Raw genomic sequence first — 26,214 nt, 5'->3', positions numbered from 1 at the left:
ATTATTATTTTTTTCTTCAATGCATGGTATGTATATCCAACATACAGAAAACTAAATCTCACACGAAGTGAATGGTTATTATGCTCTTGCATGCATTTTGAAGAGGCTTCTTGCATCCTTGGTAAAAATATAAGTGACTAATATGTATGAAGAATGAAAACTAATTTTAGGTCTTGTTGAACATCTGGGCCATTCTTCTATGACATTTTTTGTGACAGAATTATAGCCAATACAGTAATAGAAAATTATATTTTACAAGGAACTGAATTTAATGACAAATGTACCCATATTATTGGGGATTTTTACTTTTACTTCTAGAATGTCTTTAGAAAATGATGCCAATTTACTGACAATTTTACACACAAGGAAATGTTACTTTACAGAAAAAAAAAACAAATTTATTACATGCTCTCCTACATGGCAGAATGCCACTAAAGACAAAAGCAAAGAAAAATTAAGCACCACGCATTTAAGATGTATGGGGGGGTGGAGGTATACCTCTACCATTCTTGACTGCAGCATCAGATGGAGACGAGTGGTCTGGTTCGCCCACCACAGACACTTTACTCTATAAAGAGCTCCCAGTATCCACTGTACACAAGGCTAGGTGGGCCCCAAAGCCAGCCTGGAGACTGTGAAGAGGAGTAACATCTCTTACCCATGCCACAAACTGAACACGAACTCCTCTTGCATCTAGCCCATAACCTGTCACTATACTAAGCTCTCCTGGCTTCACAGATATTTTAACATAATAATTTACCAAAAACCTAGTGTACATTTTTTATAAAGCATAATGAACGTGACAGCATTATTTCAAGGAAATTATCATTTTTCCCTCACTTTGATAGCAGTGGCAAGTAGAGTACGTCGTGAACATAATTTATATGTAACATTCACCTTCGCTCTGCTAGATTCTGCATGGCGCCAAATTAAATATCATCCCTTAAACAACCAATTTCAATTTATATACACGTTTGGCATAAAGTTAATTTAATTCTTGTTCCAAATGACAATTTTACTCGTTGCTTGACTGCATATCGGGCTGGTAAATAAATATGAAATAAATACAAGTCACGTCTTATGATCACCGCAGGTAAATTATAATCGTTACATGCAGCAACCGTCAATGTTCCATATATCAACTTGCACAACACAGTCGTACTTACAATTGATGTAACTTTATAGACTGTAAAACCTTTCTTATGTGTTCTAGGATCTGAAACAGCGAATCTTCTTATCCAGTTATCACTTTTTGGGGGTACCATGGTTCTCTGCTGATCACATGGGTCATCCACTTTCGAACAGATAACTCCTCAAAGACATGGTGGACAGTAAGACCTAATTAAATACAGAGCTCAGTATACCACCCCAGCGTTCAATCAATTAAAATAAGCGTTCCATAAGATCTCACTGCACGGATAACGTTCAATTTGGCCCAGTATCTTATACCGGTTACGCCCCTACATATAGGTTATAGTTTCGTTTCTATTAACTCAACCTTGAAGCCCTACAGTTTCCGTAATTTCGGGGACATGTTCTTACAAGATATTGGTAGCGCTGGACAGCGATTTAGAAACGCTGCAGACTATAGATAAGATGTGTAACTTTTCCGCAAAAACGTTCCGCACTCACTACACCGCCATCTATTCTATAATGTACTACGGTGGTTCTCAAACTGTGGGGCGCGACCCCCAAGGGAGCCAAAGTTTTGAAAGGGGGGGGCACAGCATACTTTCCTACAGATAAAAATTAAAACTGCCCTAAATCAATTAGAAAAGTAACAAAAAAACAAAAATACATATAGAAAAACTTTTGATGAATACAGCCTTTAATTATCATGAATTTCAAAATAACTAATAATTATTCTCTTTATCGGCAATTATGAAACGCGTATGCCAGAGACAGCGTTGACAGTTCGGCAGCAGCCGCATCCTCTGAAATCCTCTGAAGTCTAGACGTTTTAAAATGCTGTGTGAGGAAATGGGTGCTGAACACACTGCTCTGTTGTTTTTTGTGATGCTTGATGGCTTTCAAGAGGCAACATATTAAAGAGAATGTTTAAGCTGAGGCATGAGGTGTTCTGTTTTTTAAATGGGGAAAATCACTCACTGGCAGACAGTTTCAGCAACAAGAATTTTTTATTGAAAATGGCTTACCTCACAGATATATTTGAGAAACTAAATATCCTCAACACTTCACTTCAAGGGAATGAGGCAACTGTACTTTCTTGGAATGACAAAGTGAAGACATTCGTGAGAAAATTAGAGCTCTGGAGAAACAGTATGGAAAGTGACACGCTAGACATGTTCCCTACTCTGGTATCAATGGTACAAGACACTGATAATCCAGTGCTTCCAATGGACATAAAAAGCTGCCTACTTGATCATCTCATAATGTTGAAAGTTCATTTCGAAAAATACTTTTGCAATGATTTTGATAAATTTAATTGGATTAAAAATCCATTCGAAAATGCTCCTGGGCCATCATCTCTAAAGGTAAATGAGCAAGAACAATTCATTGATCTCACTAGTGAGACTTCATTAAAAAGAAAATTTAAGAAATTGTCTTTGTTCGAGTTCTGGATACATATTGGCAAGTAATTCCCAACTTTGAGCCAAAAGGCACTGAAGATACTGATTCCTTTCGCAACAACTTACTTATGCGAGACAGGCTTTTCTGCTTTGGCGGCTATAAAGTCAAAGTATCGTTCAAGGCTAAATATTGCTAAAGAAGTTAGAGTGGCCATTCCTGATATTACCCCATGTTTTGTTCTCAAAAGCAGGCTAATCCATCACACTGAACTCTTGACATTTAAATGTTTGATTTTCTTTGCAGAAAAAATTAAATACTTGTTCGTTAAATATCGTTTCATTTCAATACATATTTTGGTTAATTGCAAGTGTTAAAACTAATTACTATTGTAGGCCTAATATTGTGATACTTCAATTTGAGTAAAAAAACTGCTAAATAGTATGTAAAAAAAGACAGAATAAACTGAATAAAACGTCACACATACATGACTTCTATTTTGATAAAAAAAAACAAACTGGGGGCCTGAGAGTATTTTCTCTTGTCAGGGGTGGCTCAGAGGTAAAAAGTTTGAGAATCACTGCTGTGCTATGCTGTGCAACATCATAGTGAAATATTGCAGAACGGTAAGAAGTGATGGCAGTGATTGCCAATGTATCATCCCATTAACACCCCCCCCACCCTGAACAGGTTATCAACATAGCAGTGCACAGCACTATGCATGTCCACAGCCAGGCAGAAAACTCACCAACACCACCCCTGTCAAACGGGAGTTGGCCATTGAAGTTTGTAAAACCCCTCTCTGTACAGCATATGCTTCGTTCAAATCCTAAATCCGACCAAGGCCTGGTGTGGCTGACTTACTGTCTGTCAGAATCCTCACCTCACTCAACCACTAACTCACAACTCAAAGTCAAAGCCACATCACGAATGACGGTCGGTCAATCAGTCAGTCAGTCAGTCTTGGTGTCGAGCCCAATCTGGGGCTTATGACCAGATATTTATTACTGTTTGACAGTTTTGGTCTTGTTTTTGTGGGGCGCCCTCTCTGACGGAGAGAGGAAGTTAACAAATTGGAAGTTAAACGTGAACAAGATGCAATCTAAAATTGGTCACTGGGCTTTGAATCACACTGTGTTTCAATATTATCACATAGTCTGAAAGCTAGATGATACGCCTGTGCGAAACCATTCATACGCCTGTTGCCATAGCTTCTTCACATTAAGAGAAAGCTCTGGTCATATCCTCATTTCAAGACATTTTGCATTTGCCTACTGAATGTGTGGATATGCTTTCCGAGGGGTCTGATCCCAGCACCTATGAAGATACATAAACTTATTTAAGAAGCAGTGTAATTTTCAAGCTGCTACAAATTTTTGTTCCATAAATGTGATGAACTTCCAGCGGAGGAAATCTGGTAACAGATCTTCAGGACCATATAGTACTTCTCTACTGTGTAGTATTTTGTAAGAGAAATGTTGACAGTATAAAGAAAGTAGGTCCAGTCTGTCACTTTTCTGCTGCTTTACCTTCTGCTACACCTGCAACTTACCCTATACATACTTCCCCACAAAATGGTATAATTTCACACATCATGTTTCACACACATTTGCATGTGTAATTTACACACTACTTAACTCAAAAAAATCATGTCTGAAAGTTGTGATACACAACATATGTGAATACCACATTTTGCAGTGTAATTGTACATGTTGGACTGAGGTGATTACAGTTGAATACAGTGTGGCAATGAAGTATGGACATTTACATCTACAGACTCCATTGCATGGTTCCTTCATGAACACTTTAGACAGCAACATGCCCACTGATAAGATTTCAACCAATTACACTCTAATGCCGCAATATGGTCATTTGCCCCTATGGACTCCACATGTGATTCTCTGATGAACATTAAGATGAAAATGTCACTTAATAAAATTTTGACTGATACTAAATTTTTGCAGAAAATGCAGTTAAGTTGAATTTTATACGACAAGATGGTGCTGATATTCAGACTTACACACTCTACCAGGAAATACCTTGATTAACATTGGAATGAAAACGTTCCACAATAATATTTCAACCGACGCATAATTTAAGTGAAAAATGTGATTAGAAATAAATGCATGTGGTAACATAGTATGAACTTCATGCTTATGTACTGAACCATAAGAATCCTTGATTAAAATTCACATGAAAATGTTCCTTGATAACAATTCAGCCCATGTAAAATTTTTGTTAGAAATGTGATTAAAAAGAAATGTAATGTGACAACACGGTATGGATTTTATGCTTATATACTCAAGCACACAAATCATTGATTGACACTAAGACAAAAAATATTCCTTAATAACAGATCAACCAACACATAATTTTCATGGAAAGTGTGACTGCAGTTGAATGAAATGTGGCAACACGGTATGGATATTCATGCCTATACACTCCACTTTGCAATTCCTTGATGAACATTCAGGCAAAAATCCCCCCCCCTCACAGAATTTCAATTGATGCATATGCATAATTTTCATGGAAAAGGTGATTAAACTGGATGTAGCAAAACACTATGCCAACATAGCCACCATGTGATTCACTGATTAACACTTCAATGAAAATGCCCATTGATAATATTTTGAGCAACACATAACTTCGTGAAAAATGTGACCAACGTGCCCGTACTGTTTTGCCATAAGTATAAGCTACAAAAATAATGTTGTCCACTTTCCATTGGTATATTACAATAATCCTGTGCAATGGAATGCAAAGAACCTTCTTTCACAGAAAGAAAAGAATCCAACTCAAGCAAACAAAGAGTTTCCAGTTTCTCATTATACAAAATATAAGCAAATCCTTTGTATGAAATATAAGATACCTGCCACACTGCCATGCTGGTTGCATTAAACTTTCACTACATATTATCATTTCTAATTCCCAAGTGTTACGTCTGTCCCAAAAATGTAATATTTCCAAAAGTTTCAGTAACTTCAATACAAATATTCCATCCACAATCAAAATATCTGATGGCGGAATCACTTCACAACATCCCACATTTGCAAAACAGTCACGGATCTGCATATCACCACAGTACATGTTTTATCATCAGCAAGGTCCACAGTGGCTGACATAGTCTTCTTCATGAAGCTACTGCATAATGAATAATTGAATGTGGGAGTAGTGCACATTCAGACAATGGCATACTGATCATATAACAACTCCCGTACCCGATAATAATCTTCAGATAAACAGCCTTCAAGGATTACTCTTCCAGCTTCATGCTGTAAAAGATACAATAATTTCAATCAAGTTTCACAAGTTTTACAATGCAGTCCGGTCTGAATAACTGTGTCTTAAATTATTAAATAGCACTGCAGAGATTACACAGAATAGTTCATAAGTCCCTCTGGAACTTCTGAACTCAGCAGCACACTAACCAAGACAGACACAGCAGAAAGTAGCATATCAGTAGGTAGAGAATCTCTCCAAGTTTGTTTGGGTAATCGGCGCCATGGCATACTTAGAGGTTTCATTGTTAGGGGGCAGTCATGACAAAACATGATGAGGTCAGAGGATAAGAAAGTGTTTTGTGTCTTGGAATTTGCCAAAACCGAGTCAATTGTGATGTCACAACATGGGTTTCGGACCAAGTACCACACAGAACCACCCATGAGTAAAACAATTGATGAGTGGTACAAGAAATTCCAGCAGAGTGGCTGCCTGTGCACTGGAAAAGGAACAGGCTGCTACAGTCATTAGCCAAGACTGTTGAGTGTGTGTGAGAAAATTTTGTCAGGAGACCTCAGAAGTCAACAGCTGTAGCCAGTATCCTTTTGCACAAAGATATTTGCACAGAATGTGTCAGACACTTGACTGATGCATGTGCAGTGTTTCATTCTGTTTGAGTCATAAAAATGAAGCTGCCTATTAGCCTACAAATCATGCTTTGAAGGTAAAGCTATACACACTCTAGACATGCAAAGAAGATGGAGGTCACAGCTCCATCCACTTTACCCCAGGAAAAGAGTCCTTCTCTCAACCCTCCCAGAGGATATTATTTAATAACACTGTTCAGTTAGAGATGTTACATAGTGATGATCATGAATGGGAGGTAGGAAAGGAAGTAAGCATCATCTATTTGAAAATACTACCATAGAATGTTCCTGGAGAAACATTAAAACCACAACAAATTCATCAGGACAGTCAGTAACATGATCAATATTTGAGCCTGGTACCACCCAAACACAAGTCTAGAGAGTTATCAATAAACTTAACCACAGAGAGAAACATAGCGTTCCAAAACTTACCCGTCGAAGAGCGATAGTTCCATTACAACACCACAGAACACCCCCTGAGAATTCTGAAGGAATACTATTCTTGTTTAGAACCTGCCTGAAGTCTGACAGCTTCAGTTCATTTATAAATGCAGTCTGATGACCAACAACCTATAACAACAGAATACCAAAGTAACTGCCCTTTTGTACTCACACAGACTGCAAGAAATTTCATTTCATGTTTCTGGTTATTTCTGCAGTGAAAACCATTCATAGTACCTTCATTATGAACACTATGCTGCATGCTGCAAGTTGGGATCATTATGCCCAAACATTTAACCGGCCACTACTTATGTTGACTACAAAAACACTATCTTTTCTTAGTGCAAATGACATATAAGAAGAGATATTTATGCTTAACCATGCTATATTCTCCTTACCTAACTAGCACATTGACCCATATGTCCACAAAGAGAGGATGAACTCTATCAACTTCTCACAAAATAATGAGATAGCAGTATGGATACTAAACATTCTACTAAAAATTCACTGTATTAAATTCCAGTCATCTTAAATCCTCAAATTAAAACATGTAACCACTTACCTGATTCAGAGGCAATGGCTCCAGTGTGTAAATCTGATCTATCTCCATTTTGCCTGGAAGAAACATAAATTACATTATTACTGCTTATTTCTCTGTTCATTCGCTTGAGTAACTGATCGATTGTTCATTTGGTTGTTGAAATCATGAAGGAAGAGGGAGGAAGAGGAAGTGGGACATCAAGTAAACAGCGTGAAGCAGTTGTCAAACAGAGCTCTGCTTGCCTCTGCTTCAGGCTGGTTTCTTGTCTGGCTTATTATTTAACCCTAAAGATGGAGGCAACATGTTCCTCCAAAATGTCAGTTGACTATCAACAGACTATATGGCATTACGGTATTGTTTGGTTGATAAGTTCAAGAAGTTTCGTATAAATTATTATAATAATCTTATTTTATGATTGTAAAAATGTGACATGCAGACACACTGGCAAGAAACTGCTGTAAAAAGAGGTGACAGTATAACAGCCATTCATAGGGAACAACTCTGTGCACACATTGTTTACCCAGCAGGTTCAAATACCTCAACCATAGCCCTGTGAGTTGTAGTAGGTGACAAAAAGAGAACACAGTGCCTGGGGTATAACTGGACTAACATGTTCCTGTGCGGTATAAATATGGGGGCCTGGCCCTCCAGGTTGGGGGAGTCTCGAGTCTGAGACAGTAAAATATGGTCATGAGTCCCCTGGGACTTGGACCTGAGAATGAATGCACTGGAGTGGGCCAGCAGCAATTGCGAAAAACAGACCCAGCCTCTTGTCAAAGAGGATGTTACATGGGGACTATAACCGCAAGGGTTCAGTTGAAAAAGAAAAAAAAAATACTGGTCGTGGGTCTCAAGGAGCTTAGCGCCAAAACAAAATGATTGCCAGTTGTAAAATAACTCTGAATCTGACTCTGACTCTAAGTTCTTGTTGAATCGGTTGAGTCAGTTGAGAGTTGCAGTTGTGAGAAGTGTGAAGCTGATAGCTGAGGCTGTGGACAGTTTGGAAACCTAGAGGAAGCAAATGTTCACCACTGGAAGCTGCTACCAAGCAACAGCTCATGAAGACTGAGAAGACTTGATGTGTGCTGCAGTTAATTACACTGATCTTTGGAGAATGTAACTCAGTGAGACTGTTGTAGTTATTTTTAGTTACAAGCTGTTGAAAAGTTCAATAAATCTGATTATCAATCCAAACCTAGTCTATCATCACTTATCACGTGATAATAATTTCCCTGTACTATGTATGAATGAATGGAAACTGATACAGGGCCACACTATTTATCTGTTAATGCACATTGATCTCTACATGAACTACCCGCTTTAATGCTAAGAGAACTCCGCATCTTATGAGTATACAGCACTTGTGTTTTACATGATTATCTGAATAAAGGTCTATTAATTACCTAACCAGCATTAACCAAAAACTAGGATGAATCAGTCAGTAAACGACAAGACTATGGGCTGGATATCCAACGAATTGGGGATTGAATCCCAGCAGGAACAAAGTAATTTTCTCTTGTCCATGATTTATGCCAACCGTCTTACAATGCATACACTTTTTCACTCCACTCTTCTCTTTTGCACTACATGTTTCAGCACTAATGTGCCATCTTCAGGTGCGTTTTCTCTATGCACGTCTAACTCCTGCATTAAAATGACAATTTTAATATGAAGACATCAGGGTATGCAATGTCATTGACGTCAGTAGCCTGTCCCCTGTAATAATGTCATTTAAGTCAATAGCCTGTCCCCAACCAACCGGTTCTTCTTGTCTACCGCAACTTCCTAGTGCTATTGACCTCAAGTTTCCTGGATTCGCTGGCCGTTCCACCCCCCCCTCCCTTAGCACACAACATCATATATGGCCTTAATCGCTCTCCACTGCTCCTATTGGTCCGTTCTCCCTAACCACCTACTTCGTATATAAGCAGCGCCTTTCACTTCCTGTCACTACAGCTACTGCTCTCTGCATTCCAAGCCATTCAACTGCTCTGAAGATGGAGGCGATACGTTCCTCCGAAACGTCGGCCAAAATGAAGAATACACGGTGCCTAAACCCAGGAGACTTTCTTCATAGTCATCGCCGTGAAAACCTCAAAACTTACAAACAACAAATTTGTTTGCAGTTTCTTCAACGATGCTGTCAATAACTTAGAAAATCACTCATTCATACCCTTCTCCTCTTCTTCTTTGTCAATATCATCCACATCCATGGTAACGGGCTTGGCATCTTTAGACATGTCTCGTACCACAATCTGAGCATCAAGCCAAGCCAATTCAGCCTCTTTACCTTTCTTCAGTTCAAGTGCAGAAACAAGTGCATCAGTCAGTCTTACCTGTCAGAACACCAATACATCACAATATAAATACAGAGGCAGCACTGACAGTCATCGAAACATAAGCATTTAGAACAGCTGTTTTATAATGATGCCAATCACAGAGGTCATGCAGTCATGAACTGTCTTTGCTCACTTCAACAACAGGATTGTGGGTTCAAATCCCACTTTCAGCATGGATGTCTCTGTGTGTGTGTGTGTGTGTGTGTGTATGTTTATTTTGTGTTTGTGTTGTCCTGTGTACAGGTAGTGGCCTTGCAATTGGCTGATCACTCATCTAAGGAGTTCTACTGTATGTGTAAAAATGATTATGAAACTGAAGAAGAAAGCAGGGGCCACCGATGAATGCTAGCAGGTGGGGGGAAGGGGATGCATACGCAATTCTGGTGGGAAAACCTTTTAGAAAATATCCACTTAGAAAGTTGAGAGCTCACTGAGATGATAACATTAAGAGAGGCAGGATATGAAGGACTGGAGAAGGATGTAACTGGTTAACTCCTGGGTTCTCTTCAGTAGGAGCTTTCTTACCAGATGCAATGAGGCTTCCACCACAGTGAAGTCAGAATGAGATGTGGACCCTGCTATCGCAACCATTTCAGTCATAAGCAGCATTTTTCTCATTTTTAACACATTTACATTCATGGCAATATAACGGTTGGACACTCTACCTGATAAATGTATGTCTCAGTGGTTGCATCAACCACTTCACCACGAGATGGGGCAAACACACGAACACCATTCCACTGGCGACAGTGATTCAACATAGCATGTGTGCTGTCTGGTGTGCCTCGCACAAGAATTAGTCTCCGAGGGTGCAACTGTTCCAAGATCTTCTGCAGTGATTCACCATCTGAACGACCTTCAAAATCAATATACTGCACTTGGGCCATTACACGCACTGTCTTCGTCACTGAGATGCATTTCGTTGGAACTTCTGTGATGTCGGCTGCTGAAAAATATATCACATTCCAATTTTTCTGACTATATTGGAAGTATAAAATAACTTGAATTTCAGAAAAGAAGCAAGTTTGAATCAGAAAAATAAAACCTGAACAGTAAATTAAGTATATTCAACTACAAAATTCTCACAACATTTTAAAAACTTACCTGTAATTTCTTCCTCTTTCAGATCAACATTTTCTTTGTTGTCTTCAGCTTCAGGGTTTGAATCTACCATTTTGTAATCTTCTGGCCTGAAAATGATAATATTATAAAATACTTTTAAAACTCTTGACTGATATAGTATGAGGCCAAATTTATGATACACTATGAGTTACAGATGATTCAACAAAAAAGTAACAAATAAATTAAATAACAATAATAACAAATAAACTAAATAATGTTCTACACATGATTTAACAGCAACATATAAATTAAATAAGTTCTACAGATGACTATAAAAACAAATTAATGTTCTATAGATGGCTCAAGAACAATATCAAATAAACAAATTAAATTTCTATAGACAATTCACCAACAACAAACTAAATAAAGTTCTATATATGACTCAATAACAAATAAACTAATGTGCTATAGAAGACTGAACAATAACAAATTAAACAATGTTCTATAGATCAGTGTTTCTCAACCCCCGGGCCACGGTCCGATACTGGGCCTTGGCATCAGTTATACCGGGCCCTCGTCTTATAGAAAAATGAATTTACTGGGCCGCGGTCTGATAAAGGATGAGAACCATTGCTATAGATGACTCTACAGCAATAACAGGTAAACTGAGTAACCCTAAGGTGTAGAAACCTTATTGAAAAGTTGATAATTGGTCTGCTGACAAAAACAAATCCATTTCTATAGAATTCAAAGCTTCATTTCCCCATTTGCACCTACTCAAAACAGTAATCATTACTGTTCAAATGTAAATAAAAATTACATAAACACTGAAATTCCTTTTATGTACAACATCCAAGACCCAAGAATTGTTGAAAGTAAGGTTCAAACCATCTTCGTTTTGGCACTTTATTAAACACATTCAACATCTTTTATCTGTCACCTCAAAATTTACTTTTGGAGTAAATTTCTCCTCTTTCCACCACATAAAAGACTGGCTCTGAGGCCCAGCCACTATTCTGTCCAATTAGTACGACAGGCTCTCTCCTCGGTTGCCAGAACACAAAGCTAAGCACTCATCTGCATCAAGTGCCTAAGCTAAGAATGCACTAAGCTTTACTTTTATTCTCCTATACACCTTCAACATGTGCTTAAGCAAAGCGGCCACTCTGTCGTTTCTATGAACGATACATAAATGTTCTTACCTTATAATTTCTCCATACTCATCAAACTTCACTTTCTCTTCAAAAAATGGAAACATGGGATACTGTTTCTTATTGCTTTTGAAGAAACCAGTCTGCACCTTGGTTTCTGCTTTAACCAAAAGGTCATGCTTGCCCTTAGCCACGGAACTGAGAGAGTCCATTTCATCCTCTGACTCATCACTCATGTCTAAGTCTTCACTATATAAATAAGACAATTATTAGGAGGGAAAATATTCTAAATAGAAACAGGACACAGGTGAACAGATTACTGATTACTGGTTATTTTACAGCATCATACCAACTGTTCAAATCATGTACCTTCAAGTGAGATATGGCAGAATACGTAAGAATACTGCAAAAGTAATCATAATGTCATACATTATGTCATCAGAATATGAAGCAACAATAAGAAGTCTGCTACTTATAACCCTGTGACAGTTTTTAAAAAAAAGGTATTTACAGAAATTTTAGGGTTTCAGCAAATAAAAAAGTAGACATAGATTCATATGACGGCAGTTAACTTAATGTGCCATATGACTGTAAACTGAAAATCCATTTGATGTTCCTTAATTTCAGGTCTTCCTTCATTTAATGTTCAATTTCAATAATCTCACGTTATAAACTTCGCATTATATTACCCCCATTTAAGCGTTTTCTTCAGTTTTGCATTCACATCAACTGCTACAAAGAGAACCCTTAAACGGGGGTTTTACTGTGTATTTTTTGTAAACAACAACAGCTTATGCAACATGACAGCCACTAAGGATGAACTATACCTGGTTCAACATGACGGGCAAATCTAAGGTAAATATTTATATGCTTCTATTATCATATTCAATGGCTCAGAATAAATGATGGTATATGTTAATAAAACTGAATAGCTCCAAATCTGAAATTAAGTTGTTGTGGTCTATTTTAGACCACTGTGTCACCATTTAACATCACTGTGCCATAACTTAGCATGAAAGAATCATGTTACAGGCAAGTATCTGACATGAACTCTGAAAAAATGGCTAAGAAATCTGAATTTGCAGTAAGCCTAGCAAGACAACAGCAGATGGCCCTGGGGTCGACTCATCCTCTAACGGAAATGAGTACCAGGAATATTCCAGGGGGTAAAGGGCAGCTGGCGCATAAGGCTGACAACCTTACCGCCATCTGTGAGCTGACTGTCTAGAAAATGTGGGAGCCTCAACATCTCACAATCCTATTTGGGCCTCCACGGCCTGTTAAGGGGATAGCTTTACTTTTTTACTTTTGCCTTCAATATGAATGTGCTTTTGATAGTTCTGCTGAGATGGAAAACAATAACGAAGTATAGGATAACACAACGGGATGCATTCCTTGAAGAATATGAATAAGAAATCATGTGTGGTTCATGCACAATGGGGATCTCGCACATTTCTTCGATTATACTAGACAACACTGAAATCGAGCATTCGGTGAGAAGCAGACAGGTTGAGGTCGGTCTACTAAATGGACCTCATGCTCACCTGACCTAGTTATGGCATTCCGTGAGGCATTGTGCTGAACTCTGTCTGGAGATGGATAGACAGTGCATCAAACACTTACCACTCTGATACATTCAGAATAACTTAGGAAGTGCTTGTCATGCTGTTGTCCTTGAACATTCTAAAATTCAAAGCTCTGAAATGTGACCATTTTGGACACATGTTCAAACAGACCTTTTTCATGGTTTCAGTGTGTGTAACCATGTAATATTATACTTAACTACCGTCACCTTACTCACTTTTTCTCCTGGCTCTTTTCTTTGTTTTCTCTTTCCTTCCGTTGGTACTCCTCTAGCTCAGCACCCTCTAATCTTACACGTCGGCGTATCTCAAGGTTTAAGGGAACATTTCCACCATTTTCAATTAACTGACGAGCCAGTGTTCCAGGCGATGTCCTATATTATATAACGAATATCAACAAATATTAATCAATAAAAACCCCCCAAATTCTTGCTTCAAAAATTCTGTATTGCTGAATACAAATTCTTCCAGCACCTCACTACTGCAAACTTCAAGAGGTCTAATTATTACAAAAAAGAGTCGGTAAATAGGTCACAAATGGAAGTACAACAGTTGTAACTGATACAATAGGTTTCCTATGTGTATCACTATGTAGCAGTACAGTCCAGCTTCATGACACTCTATGTAGTAGATACGCATATACATGTTCAGAGGCTGGTTTCAGTAGTCAAAATGGTGACCATGCTTGAGGAGTTAGCTACCAAACAGCAGCATTCTGTTGTGTCTTCTGTGGGCAAAAGGACTCAATGCAAAGGATATTCATTACAAAATATTTCCTGTTTATGGTGGGAAGTGTTTTATCATGTAAAGTGATTCACAACTGGGTTGATAAATTCTCTCAAGGATGGTTGAAAGTCGCAAATGATGCCCGAACAGGTGCAGAAGTGACTGAGACAACAGTCCAAAGATTTCCATGCTGATTTTGACACACTAATAAAGATGTGGGACAAGTGTATCAATATTGTTGGAGAACATGTCAAGAAATAAATATTTTCCATGTTCAAATATCACATGTTTTACGTTTTATATCCATTGGTGACCAATTTACTAACTCTCCCTCATAAAATGTGGTATGGAACAACAAACTGGGGAGGAGTGTAAAAGAAATTCAAAAGTAAATAACTAAATTTGCTCTGGTGTATTTAGCTTTAAGCAAACCTCTGGCTAATCTAGCCACTGTTGCTGGAGTTACTGATAATGAAATATTTATGTCTATAATGCAGATACTTTGCTTTCTAGAATCTTCAAATACTGTGTTAATGCTGTTATTATTGCTAATGTCTTGGTGAGATGAGCTAGGTGTTATTAGTATTCCCATCAGACAGGAAGTGCTTATGTTTACAATATAAACAGAAGAGAAGAGAAAATTAATTTTCAAAAAAAAGATAGTTGCTCTAGTGGTCAGAGTTCCTGGCTACAGATCCAGAGGTCCAGGTTCGATTCCCAGCACTACCAGATTTTCTGAGTAGTGGGTCTGGAACAGGGTCCACTCAGCCTCGTGAGGATAATGGTGGAGTTATTTCAAGTAAACAACAGCTTCAGTCCAAAAACTGAGATTAACGGCCATGGGGATTGGTTGGGCCGACCACATGACACCCTCTATCCGCAAAAGTTGGCACTAACTTCGCTGACAAGGGGCAGTAGCTCAGTCAGTATACTTTCCTTGCGGACTACAGACCATGGAGTTTTGTTTCTTTTTGTTTTGTATGTATAATGTGCCAGCCCAGGCAACTGCTTAGTTCACCTGTGTCATGGCACCAGCCCTGATACTAAGTTCAAGTCATTAATGCCTAAGCTGAATATAAAATAATCAGTTTGTACAGTTAACTGGGCCTGTGGTAGCTAAATATATAGATGAATAATTCTGGTGAAACCACTTCAAAATGTTCCCTTTGAATTTCTCCTGTTTCAACATATCCTGCGATTCAGTGTTCTCCACATTACATGGTTGTTCTACTTCCTGCAGCTTTTTACCATAGCGTATAGCGTAATTAAAAAGATATACATCCCTTTACTACATCCAATTTGTTCTAGCATATAATTTTATGAATAATTTCCAAGTTTACTTTACAATACTTAATGTTAATTCCCACTGACATCAAACATACATTTAAATTTTTAGTTTGCAAATAATCACTGTGTTAGAATATTTAAAAATTGAGGAATTTAAAAATTCATTCATTAATGTAATCATTAAGTGATTTAATCAAGCTGAATTAATTTCACAAAAAAACAATAATTACTTATTTAACTGAAACACAACGGAATGTTCAACTAAATGCACTTCACGCACACACATGGGACCCTCCATCCATGCGCACACACACAGATAGATACATGAATGCACATGTGGATATATATATATATGTGTGTGTGTGTATTTACAGTGCTTTCCTTTTTAGAAATGCCCATAACTATACCATTCCACGTATTCCATGATTCTCTGCAGATCCCCATGTATCCAAATGCTCTGTTACCTGTTTGTGATGATAATACTGTTGTGAGGATTTGAACTCCACTGTAGAAATAATTCCCTAGAAAACCCACACTCCATGTCTGGTGTACTTGCTAACACAACCTGGAAATACACAGCAATGTTCATATTAACATAACAACAAAGGGATTGCAAAAGCAGAGGTTTTAAAAATAAAATTATGCATCTTCTATAAAGAGATTCTTACACATTGAATAACACACAAGTTTCACATATATTACTACCTGGGATGTAACATTTCTTGCAAAACTTATCATGGGGTAACCACTGAAGTACCTCATTACCAAGGAATACTCAAGCCGAGACACAAAACATTAATCCACTGGAATATTACACATATTTAGCAATTAAAAATACCTACATAAAATTAATTCAAAGTTCAATAAATTTTCAAAATCATCACAGAACTTCACGGGCACGCAGTAGCATAGCTGGTTTAGGCACTATACTACAAGCCGGAAGGTCACAGGTTTGAATCCCAATGAAGTAGATTTTTTCAATTTACCTAATCCTTCCAGCCACACAGAACTCAGCTCCTTGGAGTTGGTTACTTATGGCTCACTTGAATTAGCATTACAGAAATAACTGTACTAATCATGCTGGTGCCATAAATTCTAGATTTCTAGGCCTAACTCTGCTTCACTTCTTTTCATGGAGTGTTATAAAAAATGGTCTATAAAACCAAAGTACAGTTAAGAATGAAATTCTAATGTTGAATTATGTATGCAGCTGCTTACATACAAAAACACACAGACATGATGCAACAGGCAGTGAATTATGGTAGAAACAAGGAAGGCTGTGTATTAAAAACACCATAACAAACGTATTAGCAAGAAGGACATGCAACAGAACAGCAGAACAACCTGCCACTTCAAAGATACATGTGCATAAAAGGGACCGCATAGTAACAACCAAAAAACCTTGATACAGAAACACAGCAGTTTCCTCATTTATAATTTTAAAATATCTTATGATGACCTTATATGTCAAAACATGTTGTGACTAGCTTTTAATAAGTTAAAATCTATATGACATGTAAAACTTTTAAGGTTAATAACTTTTAGTATTTCGCTTAGTGGGGGGTAGAGTCCAACTGGGTCCACTCGGCACGGCGGCCACTGATTGGCCTATTGTAGCCTGCCCCAAGTGATTATGATGGAGAATTTGGTGGAATGAAGATTGGCAGGGGAAACCAAAGTACTTGGAGAAAACCCGCCCCAGCACCACTTTTTCCACCACAAATCCCACTTGACCAGACCCGGGATCAAAGCCGGGCCACCACGGTGGGAAGCCAGTGACTAACCGCTTCAGCTATGGTGCGGCCTATAACTTTTAGTAAGTTTTATAGAAAGATGTGCTGCACATGAGACTGTGAAACCATCTGATACAATATAACATTCCGAACAATTCATGTATGGTGTATCTCATAAAAATTTGGCATTCATCTACTTAATACTCTCATTTATTTTTTCCTGCGTGCACCTAAAATATCTGCAGGTCCTTAATGGCTGGAAACAGAGCCAGTGTTGTGGTAACATTCTTTTTTACCTGATGTTACCTCCAAAATCATCCCCCAAAATATGGCAGACCAGTTGTGAAACACCCTGTATACACTGCCCAAAAAATAATGCCCAACATGACTGAATTTCAATAGCAAATGTATGACATCTTAACATTACTTACTTTTGGGCTAGGAACTCTGCTTAGTTCAGCAATACTATGACATAACTGCAGATGTTTGAACTGGAATGGATTGTTCCGTGCCCCTTCAAACGTCCTCATTAGTTTGTCACTCATCCACTCAATCTGGAATTGATTCAGATAATCACTATAAAACCAGTACTACGTTATTTATTAATGGTCTTTTAATGATGATGTCAGTAGCTCAGACTATAGTCAATTGGTAGGATGACTGGTGATAATAAACTCTTAAGGATGTAGAAGGAAGCAGTTGTGGCCTAAAATGAAGATCCTTTCATGGAGAGTGAAGAAAACCTGTCAAGATATCCAATGTTGGGGCTGAGATATAAGCCTAGGAGCTTCAAAATGGAGTGCCAACAACTTGAACTAATGATCTGGCACCCTACGACTACCATCTTTTCAGATTTGTGAAGGATCAGCTGCATGGATAATGTTTTGAGGCAAGGGAGGCAATTCAGAGAGCAGTGTGTCAGTGTATTCGGATGGCTGGACCGGAATTTTACGGAAGGGGAATTTTCAAACTCCCAGAACACTGGGAGAAATGTGTACAAAGAAGTGGCGATTATGTGGAAAAATAAAGAAAGGTCTGTAGATTGAAGTGATGTATTTGGTTTGTCAATAATAAAGCATGTTACTTTACAAAAAATTGTTGCTCATGACTTTCAGTACAACCCTCGTATATAAATTGATATAACTTAGTCTTCTCATGACTTTCAGTACAACCCTCGTATATAAATTGATATAACTTAGTCTTCTCTTGCTCTATACATAAGCATCACACAGCATATATCCCAAAATGGTCAGCTGTGCCATATTATGAAGAAATTGGAGAATATTAGAAAATGCAAAATACAGCAGAATACATATTTAATATTTCTCAATTTAATGATTAAATTCTGTCATTTAAGCTCCATCATTATTTCAATGTTATGTTACATCTATCAAAGCATCAATTTATTGTTCACATACAATATTTTCCCAATGAATATTTAAATGTATATGTCAACAAATGAATACCTGTGACTTAGCAAACTCCACAACATTGTAGCTGACATTGTTGAGCAGTGCCAGAGAATATGCCAGTAAACCTGAGTCCTTGTTGCGCCAGAGCTGATCTAACATGTGTGCCAATTCTAGAACACGTCCTGCAGTATCCACTGTGATCAGGACATTTCCATTGCTCCTCAATGTCTGCAGGATATTGGCTGCAAGTCACAATGACACCAAACACTAATATACACAAATATATGGAGATAAAATATTGAATAGTACTGTAGCCCAAAGCCCTGAAGTTGTTGGTGAATGTATGTTACTACAATCAAATGCTACATTTAATCGTTTCCATAAAGACTGGTCTTTCAAGTTAAAATGCCTTCCTTTGTGTATTTCCATACTTTTGCTGCTGAAATTAGACCTGCTATACCATGAGATGATACTAGAAATTTCTTCAGCACTGTCAAATCCCAAAGACATTAGGAGAATAAGAGTTCAGTATCCAAAAGACATAATGTACATCATTCACTGTATTTAAAGTACTGACACTCCAAAAAATCTACAAGTCAGAATAATAAATAGCGCTACTGACCCTGTTGCACCATCCCATAAAGAGCTAGAAAATATCCAAAGGCAATATTGCACAATATCAATTAAGCAGTATTCTGTCATACACATACACAAAATGTCACTAAAGCAAATACATAGAAAATGCAATTGGGCAGTATAATTTCAAGGAAATATTCTTCCATTAAGGAAAATTCTTAAAATCCTGGGTTTTGATGAAGACGAACTAAAACAATAGATGGACTTTAATGCAGACTCACAAAATAGGTGTGCAGAGAATGTCTTACTTACAAGTTACTCACAAGTACAGGACTCATGGCTGCCCCCCAGTGTATATGAATTAAACATACAGTAGAACTTGGTTATAACGTTATCAAAGGGACCTAAAAATAGTGTCGTTATAAACGAATGTCGTTGTAACCGAAATGGGCACTTCCACAGTAGCCTTATGTTAGTCACGTAAAAATCTACCAAAAACCGAGTTAAAATGTTGCATTTTTTAGTGAAATACGTAGTTAAGTACAGACTAACGTAACATTAACGTGGAATTGCCCAAATGTGTAATATCAAAGACATATTACAGCGCTTTTCACTGACAATACACACAATATTTCACGAATCACTTTAACTTTCTCTTCAATGCTTAAAACTTTCCTTTTCATTGCCATGTTTTCGCTACTGCACTTCTCTGGGTTTAGGCAGGAACACTATAGGGTAAGTAGACAATGTGAGGTCCTGTTAGACGAGATTCTAGGAAAGGAATGCAGTTAACAACCTGCCGCGTCCTCTTGCACTATTCACGCAGTCCCACCCCACACCCTTGTTTTCGCATAAAACCCACGCTCCTCTTGCAGCCCGCGGTCGTATTCTTCCAGGACAGTCACGTCAGCAAGTAGAGAAAGTGAGGGTGGGCAGACACATCGAACTTTCCCATTATATCAAAGAAATTCAGGAATGAAAATGACGTTACATATGAGGTTGATGCATTTGTGCATGTCGTACTAAGCAAGGTATAAAAACAGTTGCTTTATGAGGAATTAGTTCGTACTATTGAATATCTGACGCAATAGACAAGGTGTCGCAGAAACCGATGTTGCTATAACCAAGTTTTACTGTATATGTTTCTCACAACAGAGAGATGTGCTAGAGAGAAAGAATTATTTTTTAAAGTAACAGACCATACATTCAAATACTGGCACACCTTGCAGATTGTTTTACCAGAATTAATTAGCCTAACGCCTCATTACAAGGAAATTTGGCAAAAATTCTCACACCTCAAGACAAGGTTCCTAGATTCTTCAGTATGTTCCAGATTCACCTGTAGAGGGTTGAAGCAGGTGTAGTTATGAGGTTAGAAGTGGCAATTCTATTTGAGGAAACCAAACAGAAACATCCATTTGCTGATGATGTCATAAGACACTGTCAGTAACAGAATCCAGAGAAGATACTTTCCAGGTACAGAAGAACATGACAAGAATGCACAGATTGTGAGGCCATTTACAGTAGAAAAAAAAAGTAATCAAAGAAGGTAGAAGTATAATTTCTTGGTCTGCAAGAAAATTACACACGGAAAACAGATTTTTGGAACTCTAATCAGAAACATTCTGGTGAACATCTGGTTTAGAATACCCTGTTCTCTCTGACAAAGCTCCCAAACTTCTAATCCTGTCTGTCACTAAACACTGCTTTGAAAACAACTTCTCTACAATGGACAATATTAAAAAGACGGCAAGAAATAGATGAACCTTCATTATGACTTGAGATGTCCATTAGCTGTGACAAAATCTCATTCTAAGCTAAGCAACGAGAAGAAGTATCAACCTCCACATTAAGAAATTAATCTGAGAAGTGCTACTATGATGTGCTTTAATTTTCTGAATAATGGACCCAGTGTATACAGTATTTTCTTCTGTCTATTGCCATTTAGAGGAGGAGGAGAAGAAAGAGTAATTTTGCTTTATTGGCTGAGCCTGAGAGGTAGCAATACCAAAGAGGTTAAGAATTACTGACATAAGCACTGCAATAGAAAATGCAGTTCAAATGTTACCTCTGATAATGTTACACAATGAAGATAAATAAATAAAAGATTCAAAATAAAAAATTCTCCCTCTTCAAAATTTCACATCACTGGCTTTACAATTATTGGTGCTGCAAAATCCAGTTTGTTTATGTACCTCGTTATCTTTAAAAAGAAATGTTGTACATGTAAATACCATACACCCTGGTGTTCAAAATAAGTGGCACATAAGACAACCCTGACTTTTCAAGTAAAAATTTTAAGTTTTGGGATAATTCTCCAGATAAGATGACTATACAATTAGCTGCATAGTATGGTAATATTCTTAGCTTTTAGAGAATATAATCTAGTATGCAAGAATAAAGACCTGAGATTGAGGCTTGTTATGACTGGCTTGGCTAACATGAACTGGCCAATTATGCAACACCACTTATGCTAGTAATGACCATACTGGTAGCTGTTTGGACTGTAGCGTGACTTAGCTCTGGCTTTTGCAAATGGCATGCAGTATCTTGTTCATCCTGACAAGTTCACAGTGTTCGCACATCATTTTATTATAATCTCCATGATAATTAATCCAATTAATTTAACTTGAAATAATTACAGTGGAAGTTGTGCAGAGCAGTTGTGAAATGCCATGTTTAAGGACTGAAGGTTCATATTTTATGCTGTGTGCTCAAGAAAACCCCTACATTTAAGGGGTTTCCTTTATGCTCAGAGAGTTGTCCTGTAGGCCAATATATATGGTATTTTACAAAGACAAGGAAAAGATGGAAATATTTCCCTATACTACTGACTCAAAGTACTTCACAGGTGGCCTCAACAGATGGTTCTTGTACTCACATAAATCTGCCTAAGGGTTAGCAGTTTTAAAATTATAGTTTTAGGGAAACATGGAAAATAATGTGTGGCAAATATAGGTAAAATTTTGAAAGAAAAACAAACATGGTCAACTACAGGAATGGTTAAACCCATTCCACCAGCAGTTAACAGCTACGAAAAATATAAAGCTAATACAAACTCATTAGTTTCTCATCGCGTGCTCGTCTCCTTGTTTGCTTGTATGTGGCATTAAAAGCATCTGTAATGACCAAAGAGGGCCTCTGCAGGCGCTCTAATTCAGACCCATTCAAATGACGCTCTTTCTTGTGATTGAAATCAACAGCATACACAATGTCTTCTTCTCCAACTTTCACAATCTTCCAAATGGTGCCACCAATCATATGACCAGCTGGGAGGGGAGTGACTGTCAGACCATACCCCTTCCCTGAAAGCAAGGCAAAACACAAAACATTTGTTACAAACACAATTTCTGACAGTAAAGTAACTGAGCTGATTGTCTGTGACATATGAAAACACTGTTGAGGAGGTGCATGTTTGAACATATGACAACATAAGCCAGAAGTTATTAGATAAATATATAATTTTGATTTTGTACCAGTTTTGTTTTGATAGCTGCCACTGTTGTAAAAACTAACTATGCCAAACAGAAACATGAGGTGGCGCAATCCTGACACTTGAGTCCTCTGCTACTGGTTGCCATGGCTTATGTTTGATAACACATTCACACTATACTGTTTCGGAATGGTATGGTATTTGGATCTATGACGGGGAGTTCTGGATGCCTAGGTAGTCACAAATAATGAAGATGCATGTAGCTGTTAATGACATAATTCCCAGAAATCTGGGTATTTTCTTTAAATCATGAGCATTTACTGATTACTGATCAAGAGTAACAAACTTCAGAACTGGGAAACATTAAACAAGACATCTTGTTTACTATTATAACATTAAATATTAAAGTAATTGCTTGGGCAACTGTTCATGCAATTTCAGTTATCTGTCCTATGAATGCATTCACTTCATATAAGTGGTATGAGTTCATTAGCTTTTAATAGCTTACTTTTCTATCATAATACCTTTTGGTTAGATGGAGGATTATATTTTGGAAATGACTTCCTTCACAACACCAATGATATTCAGTCAAATCGAAACATTATAACTGCAGTAATCTATTTACTTGTTTAAGTACCTAAAGGATTACATTTAGCCAAATTTTCAAATTTAGAGCAAAGGTTTTTGTTCAAGTTAACAGATGTTGTCAAGAAGGAAAGGAAGAGGTAAAATATGACAGTCTGTCATTTCTTCTAATCCAAGAACTGATTCAAAAGTCAAATGTGACTCAAATGGTGAGAACTGATAATCAATTAACTGTTCAGTGTCAGAAAAGGAATTGAACATGGATGCAGACAGTCAAATTTATTTTGACTGACAATCGCAACTTGAATAAAGTCTGCGAAGAAATGCTGATTAATACTCTGGCATATTTATGCCATGCAAGAAGTGCTGAGCCACAGAAATCTGTAAACAGGGTGAATATGCAACAATAAGGAAAGCAGTGTTTTCTCCGTGCCGTGCCAAACCGAGCCATATTGCACTCATTGCTAGGCAGCATTACAGTAAACACATCTCGGGCAGCAGCTAATCAACACATTGCTGAGCAACACCTCTGTAGGTGCACGACAATTATGAAACGATGGAGCAAGCTGTGTTTTCCACTTGTCTGTTCAAGGGTTTATATGAGAGACTGGAATTCCTAAGTCAGTCAGTTCACAAAGTGAGCTCTCAGAGTTGGTCAGTTCTCAGTCAGTGTTTGATGCAAGACAGCCACGGGAAGACGATGGCCTGAACATGTGATTTGAAGGTTTTATTAGTGTGACAGTCAGTAATAATCAGTGACTGTGAGTAATAGCTGAGAAGTCAGCTAGTGGAGACTTACTGTGTGACATCAGGACTTTATGTGTGCTACAGTGCAGTGAGATTGGGAGTGTGTAATTCAGTGAGACTCATATAGCTCCCATGCTATAAATACATGAAAACTACTGCAGATAAACTGAGAAGATTAGCATGTAGTGAGTGTAATTAGTGTAAACCTGCAATAGTGTAATAATTAATTGTAGTTAACCTGTAGGTTATTAATAAATACAATTAACAATCTGAACCCCATTTCCAGTCACCCAAACACATTACAATACCTTTGGCAGAATTATGTTATACTTTTAATATGGCTTCAGTACAACATGAACAATACAATGCATTATAGCAAGTTGTAAGTGTATAATAATCCAAAAATTACAGACCTGAAGGAATGAAACAAATGTGAACTTGCAGAGAAAAATTGATAATACCATAAAACAACATTCCATAAATTTCTTTATACCAGATAACAGAATATACCTTTCATTGGAACACTCTGATTATATTTCAACTGAATAATCTTGTCAAATGCAGCATCAACATCATCCAATGTGAACAATTCAAATTCCTCCATATTGTGTCTTGACTGGAACAGAAAAAGTACTATTATGTCACTGAGTTAGTGATCTCCAGGAAACTTCCAGATTTACTGTATAAAAACTGCAAAATCTCCTTAATTCATTATTTTATACAATAACTCAGTTGCACTGATTCTGAAATCGGTGTTAATCCTAATTTTTCAATACTTACTTACTTACTCATGGAGGTGAGCCCTTCTGGAGGAGCTGCCAATTCTTCATCTACTCAAGAATTTCCCAGCATTTTATGGAACCCAAAGGTTCATTACCGTGTTCACAAGAGCCCTCCACTGGTCCCTATCCTGAGCCAGATCTATCCAATCCATACCATCCATTTTAATATTGTCCACCCACCTACATCTTGGTCATCCCTGTGGTCTCTTTCCTTCTGGCTTTCCCACCAATATCCTATATGCATTCCTCTTTGCACCCAATGCTACATGTCCTGCTCATCTCATCCTCCTTGACTTGATCATTCTAATTACACTTGGTGAAGAGTAAAAGTTGTGAAGCTCCTCAGTAGGCAGTTTTATTAGAACTCACTTTCAAAGTTTATCACTACACATTTAGATCTATGCGGTCATCATCAAGTGTTAAAATTATTTAGCTAGGAAACTGCCGTCTTCTGTTGTTGCTTATGTCACAACAATGCGTATGTGTGTTTGAGTAATTGTAACTGTGTACTTTGTCTTTTTGTCTCACTGTTCTTCATCTACTGTTCCACACATTCTCTGAAATGTACTTAGTTTAACGTTCGTATCCTCTTTCAGGCTGCATGATACAGCCACGATTTGAATTTGGAACCTCCCAAACACAAAGCACAAGTATTAACTGCATGACTATAATGTTTGATGCAACTCTACTGTACAGCTGTTCTACAACTTACACAGTACTTTTGGGTCACAGCGTTACCTTCAAAACTAACCTGATATAGATCATACATAAACATCTGCCCCATCTTGTATACTGGTATGGTTGCATAAATTGAACAATTGAGTCCACATTTGCCAACAAGATAAGGTAAAGCCCCCAGATGCAATGGGTCAGGATATGACAGTAGGACTGCATCAATCTGATGAATATATCTGCAAAAGATAATGTAATCAAGATAAAGAAATGAGTTCTACCAAACACTTAAACCACCTACATACAGCAGACTCATTCTAAGAATAATTTTGAATGAAGTTGATAACACTTTCAAAGAAGAAAAGCAATGCCTGTTTCCGTGGCCACTATTTTAATTAAATATATGTTTACATACAAGGTGAAATGAAACCCACACATAAGCCCTCCACAGTGATTCCTTGTCAAGAAAAAACAAATCAAAACATTGTGTAAGATTTGAGGGTTTGCACGGCGGTGACTAAGAAGAAAGCAGTCTTCTGGGATTTGGCACCGTGTATATGTGGTGTTAACCGACGGTTCAGAGGAACGTATCGCCTCCATCTTCAGGGTAGAAGAAAAAATATAAGAAATCTGCAAGCGAAGAGACCATGAGAACCGGTAAAAGCAGACCACCGGTTCTCACGGTCTCTTCGCTTACGGATTTCTTGTATTTTTCCTTCTACCCTGAAGATGGAGGCGATACGTTCCTC

General features: G+C 37.7%; 2 protein-coding genes across 5 annotated transcripts in view; both read right to left on the bottom strand.

The window, feature by feature from the left end:
* Positions 1–1,640, bottom strand: part of LOC111864655 (ribosomal protein S6 kinase delta-1) — a 38,101-nt gene extending 36,461 nt beyond the window's left edge. The window contains exon 1 of the mRNA XM_023852048.2: positions 1,167–1,640. Coding sequence (XP_023707816.1) covers positions 1,167–1,265 — 99 coding nt within the window. The 5' untranslated portion in view covers positions 1,266–1,640. The remainder of the gene's footprint in view (positions 1–1,166) is intronic.
* A 3,152-nt stretch (positions 1,641–4,792) lies between these two features.
* LOC111864658 (probable cleavage and polyadenylation specificity factor subunit 2) overlaps positions 4,793–26,214 on the bottom strand; it is a 23,805-nt gene continuing 2,383 nt past the window's right edge. For 3 of the 4 annotated variants that reach the window (XM_023852053.2, XM_023852054.2, XM_023852055.2), the window contains exons 3-16: positions 25,545–25,704; positions 24,522–24,627; positions 22,306–22,551; positions 18,725–18,912; positions 17,690–17,812; positions 15,990–16,090; positions 13,731–13,886; positions 11,981–12,178; positions 10,821–10,906; positions 10,382–10,662; positions 9,551–9,713; positions 7,399–7,451; positions 6,828–6,965; positions 4,793–5,801 (exon numbers count right to left, since the gene is read on the bottom strand). In XM_023852053.2, coding sequence (XP_023707821.1) covers positions 5,709–5,801; positions 6,828–6,965; positions 7,399–7,451; positions 9,551–9,713; positions 10,382–10,662; positions 10,821–10,906; positions 11,981–12,178; positions 13,731–13,886; positions 15,990–16,090; positions 17,690–17,812; positions 18,725–18,912; positions 22,306–22,551; positions 24,522–24,627; positions 25,545–25,704 — 2,092 coding nt within the window. In that variant the 3' untranslated portion in view covers positions 4,793–5,708. The remainder of the gene's footprint in view (positions 5,802–6,827; positions 6,966–7,398; positions 7,452–9,550; positions 9,714–10,381; positions 10,663–10,820; positions 10,907–11,980; positions 12,179–13,730; positions 13,887–15,989; positions 16,091–17,689; positions 17,813–18,724; positions 18,913–22,305; positions 22,552–24,521; positions 24,628–25,544; positions 25,705–26,214) is intronic. The other variant, XM_023852056.2, reaches the window with a different exon arrangement.

Source organism: Cryptotermes secundus, unplaced genomic scaffold (genome assembly GCF_002891405.2).
Source record: "Cryptotermes secundus unplaced genomic scaffold, Csec_1.0 scaffold186, whole genome shotgun sequence".
Taxonomy (NCBI): domain Eukaryota; kingdom Metazoa; phylum Arthropoda; class Insecta; order Blattodea; family Kalotermitidae; genus Cryptotermes; species Cryptotermes secundus.
This window is presented reverse-complemented; position numbering and strand designations above follow the sequence as displayed.